Source organism: Sorex araneus, chromosome 5 (genome assembly GCF_027595985.1).
Source record: "Sorex araneus isolate mSorAra2 chromosome 5, mSorAra2.pri, whole genome shotgun sequence".
In the NCBI taxonomy this organism is placed as follows: Eukaryota; Metazoa; Chordata; class Mammalia; order Eulipotyphla; family Soricidae; genus Sorex; species Sorex araneus.
In genome coordinates, this window is record NC_073306.1 from 151,698,188 (window position 1) to 151,714,374 (window position 16,187).

A 16,187-nucleotide genomic window follows, 5' to 3' on the forward strand; every position below is an offset into this window, starting at 1 on the left:
CTGTACCAGAGCATGGAACGCAGGCCAAGTACACCCCTTAGCCAGGACCTCTCTCTCCGCAACAAACAGGGCTTCTTCACCTTCCTGAAAGCTATTTCCTGGGTCCAGGAGGTGGCTCACATACGCGGTTCCATCTGTGGCAATCTCCCTCGTTACAATAAACACAAGAAAAACCTGCCACCCGTTCGGATGAATATCTACCTCTTGCTTTTATCTTAAGACAGCAAAAAACGTTCAAAACTTTCAAAAGTATTATAGCTCAAACTGAAGCAGTGCAATGCCCTGGAAATGCCCGTCACACTCACGGAGGGACCCTGCCCTGCGCCTCCCAGCCTGCCCAGCAGCACCCCGAGGGGACGCCCCGTACGAGCAGAGCCGACAGCACGTGATGTCCCCATCGCGGCTCCCTGTCCAGAGCCCTGGTGGACCCCAGGGCAGGGACTACACCATGCCCAGCCCTACAAGAGGGGCACAGGGCCCGGGGAAGGGCACCTCCTGAGGGGTGCAGGGGCGAGCCACCCTGAGGGATGCTGCTCCAGCTCTCCTGGGCACGGGAGGAGTGTCAAACGGAGCAGTGCCTGCGTGGGGCATAGGGCCCGGGCGAAGGGGCGTAAGCCTTGGCGTGAGTGACCAGGGCCTGCGACGCTCTTCTCGGTTCCGGGAGTTCTCAACAAAGCGACGAGCAGGCATCCGCTGTGCGGAGAATCTGGCACGGGTCTGGCTGACAGGAAGTCTGTAAATGACTGCCTTTGAGTGCAGCTCATAAAATCGTTTTTCTTCGCCTGGATCCCAGAGTTCATCACTACACACAAGGAGAACGGAGGGGCCTCTAGGGACCAGAGAAACTGTCCTGAAGCTGGCAGGCGGACAGGCCGGGCTGGGGCTCACACAGGGTGGCCAACGCAAGGCAGGCAGGTGCCTGAGCCCCACCATCTCCTGAGCCCCCAGCAGCGACCCCACGCCCCCAAGAGAAGCCTGCTAAGATTACGTGCCATCGTCAAGACCTACCACTCCAGCTGCTATTAAAATCCCGTATGACCTTGGTATCCTCTACCAGGCTAAAATTTGGTTTTATGTTTATCTTTGCTTCCACGTTATGAAAGTATCTGGAATAAAGACTGAGAAAATCACTAATTTTGAGTGATTCACCTGCAGCTAAGTTAACACGTAAATATATTAGGGAATTTTAGAAAGCACAACCATGTGTATTTCTTGACCACTGCCAGCAGTTCTGGATTTACGCAGGGCTAACGAGGGAGCGACAGGGTCACGTGAGGAGCCACAGTACCAGTGCACCGATCACACACACGGGTGAGAGGCATCCGGATGGGATGCCCGCGGGCAGAGGCAGGAAGACAGCTCCACCAGACTCAGGCGAGCATAGCGACTTAGTGCTAACCTCTCTGAAGTACAGGAGCCCCTTGCCTGGCACCTAATTCGTCTCTGCTACTACTGTCTGCCTGACGACTCAAACAGGAACGGATACCCAAGGTGAGATGTCCCGGTGCAGAGCAGAGAGCAAGCACGCAGCAGGAAGGCTCTGTAGGAAGGGGAGCTCCTGTCTGGTGTCTCTCCTCCCCTCCTTGTCTGCCCCAGTATCAGCCCCTGCCATGTGCCCGTGTGGCCGAGTGCCCTGCGGGAGAGGCGGGTGCGTTATCTCCGAGCAGGAGGCAGGAGATAGGCTCTCCGACCACAGGCTGGAAGCACAGAGGGAGAACACCCCTTCGCCAGCTCCTTTTGCGGCAGCCAGCAGCCCTGGAGGCTGAGCAGAGACCCACGCCCCCAACAGGGCACGCAAACACCACCTTCCAGAACAAGGAACACACGAGGAGTTAAAGCAGCAAGGCGTTCCTGGGACAGACAGGGATAGACAGGGACAGCTGACCAGGGTTCCATCCCCGGCACCCCAGATAGTCCCCCAAACGCCAGCAGGAGGGAGCCCTGACTGCAGAGCTAGCAGTGTGACCACCCCTGTTTCTCCCCCTCCACCCCCCAAATCAACCAGTGAGTCAAAGGGGACAAAGAGCCAGGCCTGCCCCAGTCACACCCTAAATGCTGGCTGCCCAGCTGCACACGCCGTGGAAATGCAAACTAGGGACAAGAAACCTGAAAGGGGACAGCAGGGAGGGTGCATGCCTTGTACAAGGTCAACCTAGGTCCAGTCCTCGGATGCCGCACACCACTGGGAGTGCTCCCCGAGCACCACTGGTAGAGCTGCAGAAACAGACAAATCAAGCAAGCCCCAAAGGTCCTGCTCCTTCTTCCAGGGCAGACCATGCTCGACCAGCTTGCAGAGTGAAGGGTGTAGAGGATTTAGGAATACTGATGAGGAAACTGAGGCACAGACACCAATAAGCAGCTCAACACCTCAGAGGGTGGAGCAAGAATCAAATCGAGGCAGGCTGGCCTTGGATGCCTGCCCTTAAGCCTTCTGCACCCTGGCTGGCGGGCAGCACTCGGGAACCACACATAGTACAAGCAGGTGTATGACAAGGCTCCAAGAGATGCTTGGGTGCAGGAGCTGGGGGACTGGGTGGGTGCTGGGGAAGGAGGAAGAGATTCTGGGTGGGAGAGAAATACTCCCTTAGAGTCAATACAACTCTCCAAATTTTTGCATCCATACATTCAAATAACAGTCCAAAGGTGAAAAACAGTGTACACGCAATTCCTGTTTCCTGGCTGGCAGGTGTGATGTGTTTACCAGCTGACAACACTGTGCATTACAGCTTCAGGGAGAGATACTGAGTTGACCTTTCTCTTCGTTTGAAAGTACGAACACTCATTTCATGGTGCGTGGGAGCCAGTGCTCTTCAGGCACTGTGCGCTTTAACCACCAAGGTCCTGCTGTGAGGGTAAGTGGACGTATCACAGCACTGCCCAGAACCGAGAAAGAAGAGTAATGTATTGTATGTTGAAATAGACACTATAAAGACACGTGCACACGCGAACAGTGGAAACTAATTCAGGCTAATCTGACAGCCAGCCAACTCGGCTCAGTAGGAAGCTGGGGAAGCCTGACTCACGGAACAGGCCGGCGGGGCTGGGGAGAGCACAGGGCTGGAACGCGAGCCCGGGCTCACACACGGCCCCTCCCCGGACCCAGGGCCCGAGCTCACACACACACGGCCCCCTCCCCGGACCCAGGGCCCGAGCTCACACACACACACGGCCCCTCCCCGGACCCAGGGCCCGAGCTCACACACACACGGCCCCCTCCCCAGACCCAGGGCTCGAGCTCACACACGGCCCCCTCCCCGGACCCAGGGCCCGAGCTCACACACGGCCCCCTCCCCGGACCCAGGGCCCGGGCTCACACACACACGGCCCCCTCCCTGGACCCAGGGCCCGAGCTCACACACGGCCCCCTCCCTGGGCCCCTGGCGGAGCCCCTGTGGCCGGAGCATACCCAGGCGTGTCCCCAGCCCCGGCCCAGTGTCAGGTCTCTAACACCATACTGCGTTCACAATGTCCTACGGGATATTTAGGTCTGAAATTACATTTGAAATGTCACTCTTCATTTCTCTACACAGATTTAACTTAGTCTCAGAAATAGCTCTAGCAACGGAGAGATCTGACATCCTTGTGTGTACTTTACACAACAAAGCTTCCCAAGTGAGTCTAAGTAAGTGCATCTGAAATGGGCCTAGAAGCCTGAATCCCTTCTCCCTGGAAACACGGTTAGGAAAGTATCACAGGGCCAGAGGCATAGGACCGCGCGGAAGCCGTGCACACGTCAACCCAAACTCTAGCCCTGGCACACATATGGTCCCCGAGCACCCTGGTCTGCTCCTGAGCAGCACTGGGCATGGCCCTCCTCGCAGAAATTCTAACTGTGTTATGAGCAATGCTAATTCAACCTTTCTGCCTTATGTGCTTAACAGACAAATGAAACGAGTTTCATAGGGCAATACTGACCCTTAGCACAGTCAATACATGCATACTTCTATTCCTGATCAATAAAAATATTTTTAAAATATGCATCTTAGGGTCACCAAGGGCTAGAGCGATAGCACAGCGAGTAGGGCGTTCGCCTTGCATACGGCTGACCCGGGTTTGATTCCTCCGCCCCTCTCAGAGAGCCTGGCAAGCTACCTGGAGTATCCCGCCCGCACGGCAGAGCCTGGCAAGCTACCCGTGGCATGTTCGATATGCCAAAAACAGTAACAAGTCTCATGATGGAGATGTTACTGGGGCCCGCTCGAGCATCAATGAGCAATGGGATGACAATGACAGTGACAGGGTCACCAACCCACCAGCAGACACATGGACCTGTTTGGAAACTTTTCATCTAGGCCTGTGGGTCTTTTGCCAAGAAAACAACGGCATGCTCATGACAAACGTTTCCATTTCTGTGAGAGAGCCTGTTGTTTTGGTGTCACGGTCATGAGAAGGAAGTGCACTCTGAATGCTCCGCAGAGGACAGGATGGAATTATGTGGCGCTCTTGGGCTGGTTTCTGCTGAGAGCGGGTCCTGAAAGACACCTCCCAGCTGAGAAACGCCTGGGGTGCGCCCAGTTTTGGCTGTGGGGTGCGGGCAAATCCCACTGTGTTCTCCCGAAAAGGAAATAGGGAGCAGAGTCCAGAGGCCGCTGGTAGCCTGCCCTGAGAACAGCGTCCACAGAACGCCAGCTCGGTGCTTCCTGCACGGCAGTGAGAAACACAAAGATCTGCTGAGTTCTGGTCTCTGGCACTGCTCCTAAAACAGCATTGGGATTTCCAAATTGAAGACAAAGGTGTCTCGGGTTTCCTAGATAAACAGGTGACCTTTGGACTCCGCCAAGAGATAGGGACCGGAATCCAGGTGCAGACCCACAGCTCAGAGAGTGGAACCTGCAAAGGGGCTTGAATCAGATCAGTGGGCAATGGTCAAAGCGGTCATCAAACCTTCACATGGAAGAACGATCACGATCACGAAATCCCGTTGATCATCGATTTCTCAAGCGGGCTCAGTAACCTCTCCATTTGTCCTATCCCTGAGATTTTAGAAGCCTCTCTCCACTCGGCCTTCCCAAGGATGCCGCATTGGAGGCTCTTTCAGGGTCAGGGGAATGAGACCCAGCTTGTTGCTGGCTTTAGCATATGAATACACCATGGGAAGCTTGTGAGGCTGACCCATGTGGGCAGGAAACTCTCAGTAGCTTGCCAGTTTCTTCTCCCAGAGAGAGAAGTAGATTATAAGATATTGCGGCCGCAAGCTTCTGAGAGCTTGCAAGTCTCTGGATGTTGGCCGTTGATGGGATTACACACGCCTGGGTTCCTCTGCCAGTACCCTCATGCGTGAGGCCTGTCCGAACGTGTGAAGAGAGGCCTCGAGCATGGCTGTGGCTAGGTTCTGGTGGTCTTCGGCCGCCGGGAGCTCTGTTCGGGGTGGGGACGGAAGCTGGAGCCCATCCCCTCCGAGGGGCCCCGGGGAAGACAGCCAGGCGTGCGGGCAAGAGACTTCCCATGGAAGAACACCTTCCCAAAACACGAGACGGAGGGCCTGCAGCAGCCCCGGGGGAGAGGGCAGGGCCCGTGCAAGTGTGCCACCTGCCCGGGCCCGGAGATTAACCCTGCAGGGACAAAGCGCCTGCTCCTGAGCACAGTGGGAGGCTCCGGCAAGGACAGGCTCATGGACGGCCAAACTGCAGGCCAGGTGACAACCCCGACATACAAGGGGCATCTGAACAGGGCAAGGGGGCGTCCTGTAGGAGGAGTGAATTGTCAGCCAGCCGGAGGCGAGGCAATTTCTGGGTTAGAGAGCCTAAGAATTGGATGCTCTTTCTGGGTAGGTGATGTAAAACCCTGATGCTAGTTCCGGGTTCAGGGTGAGAACTGACTGAACGGTGGGACTCTCAGCTGGTGTCCCACCACTGTCTGGAGGTGGGCAGAGTCTCCCGCATTGCACCGGGGTGCAGCACGTAGTTATCACAGGAAGAAAAGAAGTTGATTCTCAACCCCACGCCAAGAGTGCTTGAAGAAGTCCTAGCGGGCCGGGATGCAGCTTTGTGGCCGAACACTCGCCATGGATGAGGCTGTGTAGAGATCCCCAGCACCACGCAAAGGGGGGGGGGGGCGGAGGGAGGAGTTGGGGGCCATCTGGGCGCAGAAAAGCCCTGGAGGTGCCTGGCTCTGCAGGGAGGCCCGTGTCCCGGGAACCGCAGTGCCTCTGCCCTGACGCCCCGGCCCTTCAGCATCCTTGGTGGGGCCCCATCCCCAGAGCTCCTGAGCATGCCCGGAGGCCCTTGGAAGACCCCTCCTTCCTATAACCCCACCCTAGAACTAAGACTTTGCCACAAATCTTTTTTTTTGGCAAGCAAGAGGCCTAACTTGCCATACGAAGCACAGGTGCTGGGCACGGCAGGAGGAAAGCGACTGTCAGGCCCACTCCAACGCCTTCTCCCGACCAGTCCTGGGGTGTAGCCACCCAAGGCCACCTACGGCCTCACACAGCTGGTAATCCTGCCCAAAGGCGGCCACTTTGCAGCCATCACTGTTCTATCACTAATCTGCTTGTTCCCTAAGCTCTCAAAATTTCAGCAGAATTCAGAACTCCCTCCAACGTCCTGGTGGCACAGAGCAGAACCTGCACAGAGCCTACACAGAGCAACAATCCTCCACCTGGAACTCAGCACCTGATGTGCCCTTCTACCAAAATGGGCTGTCGTCTGTCAAGTCCTTGCCTTTCACGCGTCTACCGCCTGCAAGACCTGCCTGATCTCCACTCCAACAGAAAGTCCAATTCAGAGCACCTGCCTTGCACGCAGCTGGCCTGGGTTAGATCCCTGCGTGGCACAGGGCCCCGGGGCCCACCAGGAGTGATCCCTGACTAGAAAGCCAGGAGGAAGCCCAGAGCACAGCCAGGTGTGGCCCAGAAACAAACAGAAGCAGAAGTGATGGGAACGCTGCCCATTTCAGACTGCTGTAAAAACGTGACGGAGGGTCTGGGGCGACAGGACAGAGGGTGGGCGCCAGCTCGTCTGCAGCAGACTCAAGTCTTCATCCCCGGCACCCGTTATGGTCCCCCAAGCCCTGCTGGGGTGATCCCTGAGCACAGAGCCAGGAGCAAGCCCCCAGCACAGCTTGATCTGGGCTTGTCAGACGGAGAGAACTCAGGGACGACTCGGCTCACTGTGCTCACGCCCACACTGTTGCGTTCTCTGGATGACGGTGAAACACACCGGCCTCTTCTTCCAAGGATCTCACTGAATGTCTTCCTATATTGGGGTTTCTGAGAAACTGGAACTTTCCAAAAGGCTGGAATTAATGTATTGTGCTAAATACTAAAACATAACTGAAGAGAACTGAGAGTACAAAATTAAGTATTCCTGGGGCTGGAGCGATAGCACAGTGGGTAGGGCGTTTGCCTTACAGGCGCAGCCAACCCGGGTTTGATTCCCAGCATCCCATATGGTCCCCTGAGCACCGCCAGGAGTAATTCCTGAGTGCATGAGCCAGTAATAACTCCTGTGCATCGCCAGGTGTGACCCAAAAAGGAAAAAAAAAATGAAGTATTCCTCAGAAAAAATAAATAAAACAATATTTATCTGGGTGGGACACAAAAAAGAACTATATAGTAAGCTAAATAAGAAGCTAAATTAAGAATCACTGGATCTGACATTTTAAAAAATGCATTATTTTAAAAAGTCTCTTCCTGTAAGGGAATGCTTACTCCTTCTATTTTTTTTGTTATGATTACAGTATTTCTCATATTTTTGACAACTCAACCGATGCTGTTCACAACTTTCAAGTAACAATGAGATAGCATTCAACTTGATGTCTGGTAAGAAAAGCAAACAGTACCTTCTCCAGTTCTCTTGGTATTCGCATGCAGGTGTACACTCTCTCTCTTCTTTCTGCATATTTGGCCTCATTATGTTCCAGGAAGTATCCTCTTGTTAGCTCAGCACTGAGGAATCTCAATAGCGAAAGCCCTAAAGGAGAAGAAGACATAAAACAAAAGAAGGGTATTGATCAGGGGACACTAGTGAGGGACACAAGTCAGGCAAATTCGAAAGAAGAGAACGAAACCCCCAAAAAAGTGCATAATTCCGAACAACTCCACCGAACCACCAGCAAAGACTGAGGAGGAAACTGCTGTTGTGCGTAAACCAAAAGGCTAGTTCAGTGCACCCGAACAGACAGACAATGGTTGGGGACTATCCTGACCAGTCCAAGGTCTCAGGCTCTTAAAAGTGACAAAGGACCTGAGCCGAGGGAGAGTCACAGAGAGACAAAAGAAAGGCAGTGATCAGGAATACAGAAAATTAATTTTTTTTTCTCCTCCCAGGAGGGAGTTACCAGGAGGCTGGTGGGTTCTCAGCACCACACTCGGCGGGGGAGTCAGGAAGAGGAGCACGTCAGATGAAGAACCCAGACAGCGAGACACACTGAGAAGGGCCGCAACCTGCCCAGAGCCAGCCTGGGGGAGCGATGCGGCTTCTCCTCCCACTTCTCTCTGCGGCCTCAGAGACCCGGCGAGAACATCACCTTCCTAACAACGCTTTCCTAGCGGAGGCTCGTCAGGGTTCAATGGATCACTGAGTGAGCAAAGGAGGCACGCATCTTCCCCTGGAGAGAGGCATCGCTCCACACCCCTCTCCGGGAGTCTTCCGTGCCCATCTCCCTGTCCCGCCACAGCAAAATCTCAGAGAGATGAGACTCAGACGGGACCTGAGGACGGAGCCCGAGTGGCTGACGCCTAACGCCCAGCAGCCACCCCTGCCAGAGACCCCGACTTCACAAGCGTGACGTCCAGCACGCCCCGACTTCCTACCAGGATTCAGAAAACCAAGAGCGGGTTCCCTGAAAAAATAAAGAAGACTGACAGAGTGCAGAAAACCTAAGGTCTGTGAAATATCGTCCTGGTTCTGAGCTGGCCTCGAGGCCCTTTTCCCAAGTGAAATGGTGGTGGTTCCTCCAAGGGCGCGCGAGGGAAGAAAGGTTAGCCTTGAGGGCTCTGGGCGTCTCCCTCAGGAGCTGCACCTGAGCCTGCGGCATGGAAAAGGGCAGACTGAAAAATGAACTTGAAAATGCAAAAGCAGACTTACTCTCCTTTTATTAGGTCTGAAACACAAGCTCCGGGAAAGATCAGTAGTTTTTTGAACACTGGGTCAGGCGACTTGCTTATACATATGTGGTATCACTGTATCACTGTCATCTGTCGTCATCGATTTGCTCGAGCGGGCACCAGTAACATCTCCATTGTGAGACTTATTGTTACTGTTTTTGGCATATTGAATACGCCATGGGCGAAGTACTCTCGGTAGCTTGCCGGGCTCTCCGAGAGGGGGCGGAGGAATCGAACCCAGATCAGGCGCGTGTGCAAGGCAAACGCCCTACCCGCTGTGCTATCGCTCCAGCCCACATATATGGTCTATTTTACTGAGAAGGAGAAAGGAGTCCCACATGTGTTTCTGTACCAGATTCCTGAGGGTGTGGAGAGCTGACGCTGCCACAGTGCGCTCGGGGCTCAGGCTCACGTCCAGCCACTCTGGGCGGGCACTCTGTGTGCTCACTCCGCCCAAGTCCCGTCCACAGATGCGGGCACCATACGTGGTAGTTCAGTGGTCACCGGTGCTCAGATCGAGCAAAGCCATGCAGAGTGAAAGCCTGGGTGAGGAGCATTCTAATTATGCCGCAGCCCGGCCTGACCCAGCACAGGATCGGGCATTTGAAAAGGACAAAACAAACCCCTTTTCAGCTGCAAACAAGCACAGCTAAAACAAGTGAAGGGCCAAAAAAAAAAAAAAATCACACTTGCTCAATCCGCCTTGTGAGTGGGAAGAGGTGGACTGAGCTGGTAGAAACTCCTGCTGTAACCGCGGGGAAGCAAGCACACGTTCAGAGCAGATGCTTCAGGGGCCGCGCAGCTGGGGTGGCTGCCACCGCCCACTAGAGGCGCTCTTCTCCCCGCAGGCCCACTGCAGACGCCCTCCAGCACAGGGTTCGAGGGCAGCCGCACTAGCCCCTAATAAAATGCAACTCACAGTGCAACATAAGGGCCAAAGTGGCTGTTTCACGGTTTTTGTTTATTGAAACAATACTCTTCAGCATTCGACAGACTTATCTCAACTAACATGTTCTGTGCTATGGGGGGATTTAATAAAGCTACTGCTCTTCAACTCGGAGGCAGGGGGTACCATTCTTCAAGAAATCTGCTCGCCAAGCTCATCTTAACTTTTTCCATGTCTTGCTGGTATTTCACTGTGTTTTCTGCCACACATTTATTTGCCTGCCTATACAACTGAAGAGCAAATTCTCCAAAATGATCCAGCTGCTTATTTTTTATACAAACTTATACACATCAACCAATTTCAGTTCATTTATCTAGTTCTTACCAAACAGTAGTATTACTACTCTTAAAACTGAATATCTAATTCTAATATAAATAAGAGCGTCATCATTAAAAGAACCAAGTCTTGCCAATTATTAATTAGTAATAATGAGAAATTATCAGGAAATACCAATCATAAACCCAAATCAGTTCCTCCACAGTATTTTAATCAATATACATCTCTCATAGAAATGTCTGTGATTCTATCTTAAATTGAGAAAAAGTATAGTTATGAACTGCTTCTTCCTCATCTCTAAAAGAAGAAATATGCTTAATTATCTTCTGAGAGTTTGTTTGAGCAATAAGAACCCAGGATAAAAAGTATTAATTAAAAGTTGTGAGTAATCACATATATATTTACGTGTTCAGGAATACGTCTAAATATATCACTCTTAAAATAGTAAAGACCATTAAAAAACACTGGAGAGTAACACTGGCTATTAAGAAAATATTATGAAACATGAAACGCTCCAGTCTTAAGAAATATACTTTATTACCTCTACACTGATATTAAATTTAAGTTTATTCCCAAATTCACCATTGTACAAAGCCAACCAAGAATCATGGCAGCAGCAAAGGGCTCTTCAAGTTTTTAAGATACAACCAGTCATAGTCTCATTTAGGGAAGCCAAGGATAGGTAGAATATTCATATATTTACAAAGTTTTAGATGAAAGGGGTATAAAAATAAAAATATTTCCCCAAGGTCACTGGATTCCAAAGTTACGATGTGGGGCCAGAGAGGCTGTGCAGTGGACAGGACCCTGCCACTTGCCTGTGGCGGACCTAGGTTTGACCCACAAACCTTGCCAGAGTGATCTCTGAGCACTGAGCACAGAGCCAGGAGTAAGTGCAGAGCACAGTCAGGTGTGGCCCTAACCAGCTCCCCTCAATTAAAAAAACTAAAAACGGGCACAACATAGCCCTGATCTGACAGTGTTCACTCTTCACACAAGCATTCCCCACGCTGGGTGGAGTTCTGTAGAGCAAAGCATGTCGAAGCTGCACAAGTTTAAAAGCGAGCCCTGAACTGGCCAAAGACCAGAGTGAATGACCTCCCAAGGCTCGTTTAGCTTAGAGGCATCGAACAAAGCAAGCCGGCATTTTTCAAGTCATGAACAGTTTGTCAGAAAAGATACTAATTTTATTTCGTCTGGATCATCAGCATTGTGTTTACTCCAAGGAATTTCCCAGCCAGCTTTAGAGTTATTTTTATTTCCCTCTGAAAATGAGAAATTACTTGACTCTCGAGTCCAATTTAAGAATCAGAGCCTCGGGGAAAGCCGGGGCCTGGGGACAGGCGGCACGGAGGGCCTGTGGCAGCCGAGGGCCGGGGAAACGCAAACATCCTGAATAAAAGCAGAGTAGCTGTCAGAACTAAGCAAACTTCCAACCACAGAGTACCAGGACACCCCCAGGCGGCCAGGTGTCCCACTCAGTCCCGTCCTGCTCGGAACTGGCGGCAAGCAGGCAGCCTGTCCCACTCAACCAGGTGTCCCACTCGATCCTGTCCTGCTCGGAACGGGCGGCAAGCAGGCAGCCTGGCCGGGCGATTCGGAGCGACGCGCAGGCTGCGAGGCAGGACCATGCGGGCGACCCAGGGCCGGGGACACGGCTGGGTGCAGCACCTGGGCCCGGAGCCCTGCTCTGTGTCCACAAGCCCCACTCACAATTTTGGTGGGAGCTGCGACAGATCAGTTGGCCTAATGGGGCGTCACTCTCCTACGGCTGCTCCACCTCGGACGGAGGGAGGGCAAGAGGGCTGGCGGGGAAAGGCAGGGAAGTAAACTGGAGCTCCAGGTCAAGAAGCGATTAGGAGGAGGAAAATCGCGTGCAGCTCCACCAGAGACGAGACATATCCCCACACCTGTGTGCAGAATTCTGTTTTACATGCAGGACCTGTGCCTCTTACTCCTGCGTTATCAACACTGCTTCAGCCCCATTTGAGGGTGTTTTGTTACCCATCTGACACACACCCAGCCTTTCCCGATTAGGTCTCGAGGGCCAATGCAGCCCACTGACACACTGAGGATTTCACTGGTGGAATTAGGAAAGAGCCGACTGGCTTAGGCAAGCAGTGCGAGCAAGCAGAGAGACGACAGAGCGATCCAGCCTGCCAAGCCAGGAACAAGTTGCCTAATCCTTCATCCAAAGTTGACCCGCCAGGCCGAGACTCCTACCCGGTATCCGGCGACGCAGAAACTCTCCCAGCGACGGGGTGGGAGTGACGGTAGAGCAGGTAGGGTGTTTGCCTTGCAAGTGGCCAACCCGGGTTCGATCCCCAGCACCCCAAATGATCTCCCAAGCCCAGCCAGGAGTGGTCCCTGAGAACAGCTGGGTGTGGTCCCCCAAACCAAAAAAAAAAAAAAAGGTTTTTAAAATTAAAAAATAAAAGCTACTCCCCAACTGAGAATGGGTACAGATGCATCAAGGGGGGCAGCACGTGCAGAAACACGGCAGGAGTTGGGGATGCTGAAGAGCCCGGGGAGGAAAAGACGGTGCTCTGCTCTGGGGGCTGCAGCAGGGACCACAGGCAACGTGGACGCCACAACGACCGTTCCCAGGGAGGGCTGAGATGGCACAGGACGGGGCTGTGCCAAGTCTAAATACCAGCCCCGAGCACGGCAGTAGTTCACTGTCAGGCTATGCAGAAGTCAGGGAGCACTGAGAACCAGGCGTCAGGCAGCTGGAAAAGCAAGGGTAACGGTACAGACGGCTACACAGACACAAGCCAGCTTTCATACACCTTTGCGAAATGTATGCATGTACACAGACGAGAACCAAACACCCTATTCTGATTTCTTTTACTCCAATGAGGTTTGGGGTAAGCTTCTAAGTTGGTGGTAAGAAGAGGCCCATAAAGGCCTTATTTATAAGAGCCCTCCCCTCTTGGCGAGAAATGATAAAGGGGACTTTGGAACTAGCTGATGGTCAGGCCGCCAGATTATGACTTCCAAAAGGAAAGTCTAACTTGAGAAAAGGGGCTTGTGCGATGGAAGCGGCCCCAGAACGTGAAAAAGTGGCAAGTAACTAGTGCCATACTTGGACTCCAGGAGAAATGCTTCTCGCGCGGGCCCGGGGGGCTGCCAGAAGCAGCTCTGGCCACACTAGCCAGCTGGGCGGGGTGCAAGGGGACAGGGTTTTCTAAAATGCGAGGAAGAGAGGCCGCAAACTGGAGATGCCGGGAGATCAAGGGCTGGGAGTGCTGAAGGCTGGCAGAAGTCTCGCCTCTGGGACGGAAGGCTGCACCCACGTGGCAGCAGGGTGGGGGATGGACGCCGACAGAGCAGGACAGAAACCGAGGGGCAAGCTGGCACCCCCACACAACCAGTGCCTGGAGACTGCAGCCCAAACCTATTCCTGCCAGTCTAACTCAAGTCCTCCTCCCCAAGGGGCCCCCTGGGGAGGCACGGAGGGTTACCCTAACAGCGGAGGCTGCTAGGCTTCCTGCAAATGTGGGCTGGAAGCTTGTATCAAACACAGGAAGTCTTCCAGGCCGGGTGACCCGTGCTGCTGTGGGGATGCCCGAACAGCATCTACAGAATCCCAGGACTCCCCCCACAGGGCTAGGTAAGGATGCACCCGCTTCCTCCGCCAGCCCGAGCATCCAGGAGCATCTGCAGGCTCCGACTACCTCATCTTTGTGCAGGCAAACCACAAGGGGAGGTCTGTCAACTACAGGCTTCCTTGGAACTCAGAAGCCATTGACAGAAACTATAATCCAACCTGGCCACGTGTGTCTCTATCCGCACCAGGATGCTTTTAATACTCAAGTCTAAGTAAACAGACAAAAGAGAGATTTTATACCTCGACTCTGATGCCGCCAATCAGAAAGTCAACACTTGGCCAACCAAGTGTTTAACTGACACCTACATCAAACGGGGCTGAGAGTTTTTAAGTGGTTAGCTGAAAAAGACTGGACGAGGCACAGTCTGCACTTGGCTTTCAAAGGCAGGGCCCCTCGTTATGAGCCTAATCCCTGTCGCCTTGTGAAAACTTCGCAAACGAACCCGGATACCCCCCGACCGTCCCGGGGCACTCAAGCACCCTGCATTTTCCACACCCAAGTTCAGTCGGCGCTACGGGAACCGGCACCCCTTTTCCCGCAGGACCTGCAGGCGGGGGCGGCTCTGCGGCCGCCACTGACCGTCAGACGGGGCCGGGGGCGCGGAAGAAACTTGCCGGACTTAGCGACCGTCCACAACTCCAGTTATGTAAGAGTTAAACTCGTGATCGCCGGGTTCGATGCTACATGCGACTCTCCCTCTTCTCTCCCCCCACCCTGGGCAAGAAACGAGAACCAGAAACAAACCCCCCAGACGCCACTTTCCACAATCACTCGGGAAAACCCAGAACTAAGTGCTCCACCAGCACCACTCGGCAGGTCCCGCCGGCCGGCGTCACCCGCGCCCCTTCCCGGGCGGCCGGCCGCCCCGCATGCTGTTGTTATTACTATTATTGTTATTATTGTCACGCAGCTCCCGCTCCCGGCGAGCACCCGTCCCGGCACGCTCGGGCGCGGGCTCCGGCGGCGGCTGGCCGCGACCCGCGGGAGCACGTCGGGGGGTCTCTGGCTGTTTCGGGGCGGGCAAGTGAACAGGTTTCTCCGGGCTCCGGCTCGCGAAAGTGAAACGCGCGACGGTAAAGCCCACAGCCCGGCCGTGGCCGCGGCGCTGGCTCCCGGGGGCGGCTCGAGAGGCAGCGCCGCCGCCGCCGCCGGGCCGCCCGCCGAGCTGTCAGCGGCCGCGGCCTAGCGCCGCCCGCCCGCCCGCCGCCCGCCTCACCTGCGCGGCCGCCGCGCCGCTCCCGCCGCCGGTCGCTCTCGTAGAAGCCCAGCGTCTCGGTGTGCTGCGGCGGCGCCTTGGCGGGCCCGCGGCCGCCGCCGCCCGGCTGCTCGCCCTCGCCGCGCCCGTCGCGCTCGGGGCCGTCCGCGCCGCCGCCTTCTCCCGGGGCGGCCGCGTCGCCCACGCCCGCCATGTTCCGAGCACAACAAACTGCCGCCGCCGCCGCCGCCTCCCGCCAGCCTCCGGCGCGGCCTCCGCCTCCGGCCGGCCCCCTCCCCGCCTCGCCCCGCCCCTCGCCCGAGCCCGGGCCGCTGCCGCCGCCGCCGCCGCCGCCATCCGCCGCCCGCCGGCCGGCGCGCACCATTGGCGTCATCGGCGCGTGCGAGGCCGCCGCCGCCGCCGCCGCCGCCACGGCCGCCGCCATCTTCCTCCGGCCGTCGCCGTGGCGCGCGCCGGGCTCCATGCGGCGCGGGGAGGGCGGCCGGGGCGCGGGCGCGGGGCCGGGCGGGGTGGCGGCGGGCGCGGGGGGTCCGGCCGGAGGCGGCCGGCGGTGGCCGTGCGCGCCCTTGGCACAGCCCGCGCGGCCGCGGCGCCGAGGGCCCGGCTCCAGCTCCGCCACGCCCGGCCCCGGGCAGCCGCGCTGCGGGCTGCGGCTCGTCTGCATCTCTCGGGCCCGCCCGGCAGCGGCCCTGGCCGCCGGCTGCCCGGGGGCGGGGGGGCCGGCGAGCCGGTGCCAAGGACGTCGGGGGTGGCGGCCCCACAGGTGGGGGCGCGGGGACGCCGCTCCCCTCCGGGCGGGCCTCGCGCCATCGCACCCGCGCGGGAGGGAGCCGGCCCGGCCCCGGGGCCCCCGCCTCGCTCGCGCGCTGGACGCGAGGGTGCCCAGGCTCGCGGGGGGCTCGCGGGGGGCCGGGACCACCGCCGCCCCCGCCGCCCTGCCGCTGGCCGCGCCCGCCACTTGGCGGGACTTTGGCACATTGTTGCTCTACCCCCCACCCCCCCCCTCCCCCAAGGGTCAGCTTTAGCCCTCACCGTTGCCTCGGCTGCCCCTTTTCTTAAATTATTTTTCAGCCGAAGAAAAACGGATCG

The 16,187-nt window shown here is 56.0% G+C and overlaps 1 protein-coding gene across 1 annotated transcript in view; it reads right to left on the reverse strand.

Moving 5' to 3' along the window:
* The window catches only part of TAPT1 (transmembrane anterior posterior transformation 1), a 48,693-nt gene extending 33,299 nt beyond the window's left edge, over positions 1–15,394 (reverse strand). The window contains exons 1-2 of the mRNA XM_055137856.1: positions 15,099–15,394; positions 7,783–7,913 (exon numbers count right to left, since the gene is read on the reverse strand). Of these exons, the coding sequence (XP_054993831.1) occupies positions 7,783–7,913; positions 15,099–15,291 (324 nt within the window). The 5' untranslated portion in view covers positions 15,292–15,394. The remainder of the gene's footprint in view (positions 1–7,782; positions 7,914–15,098) is intronic.
* Between the last annotated feature and the right edge of the window lie 793 nt (positions 15,395–16,187).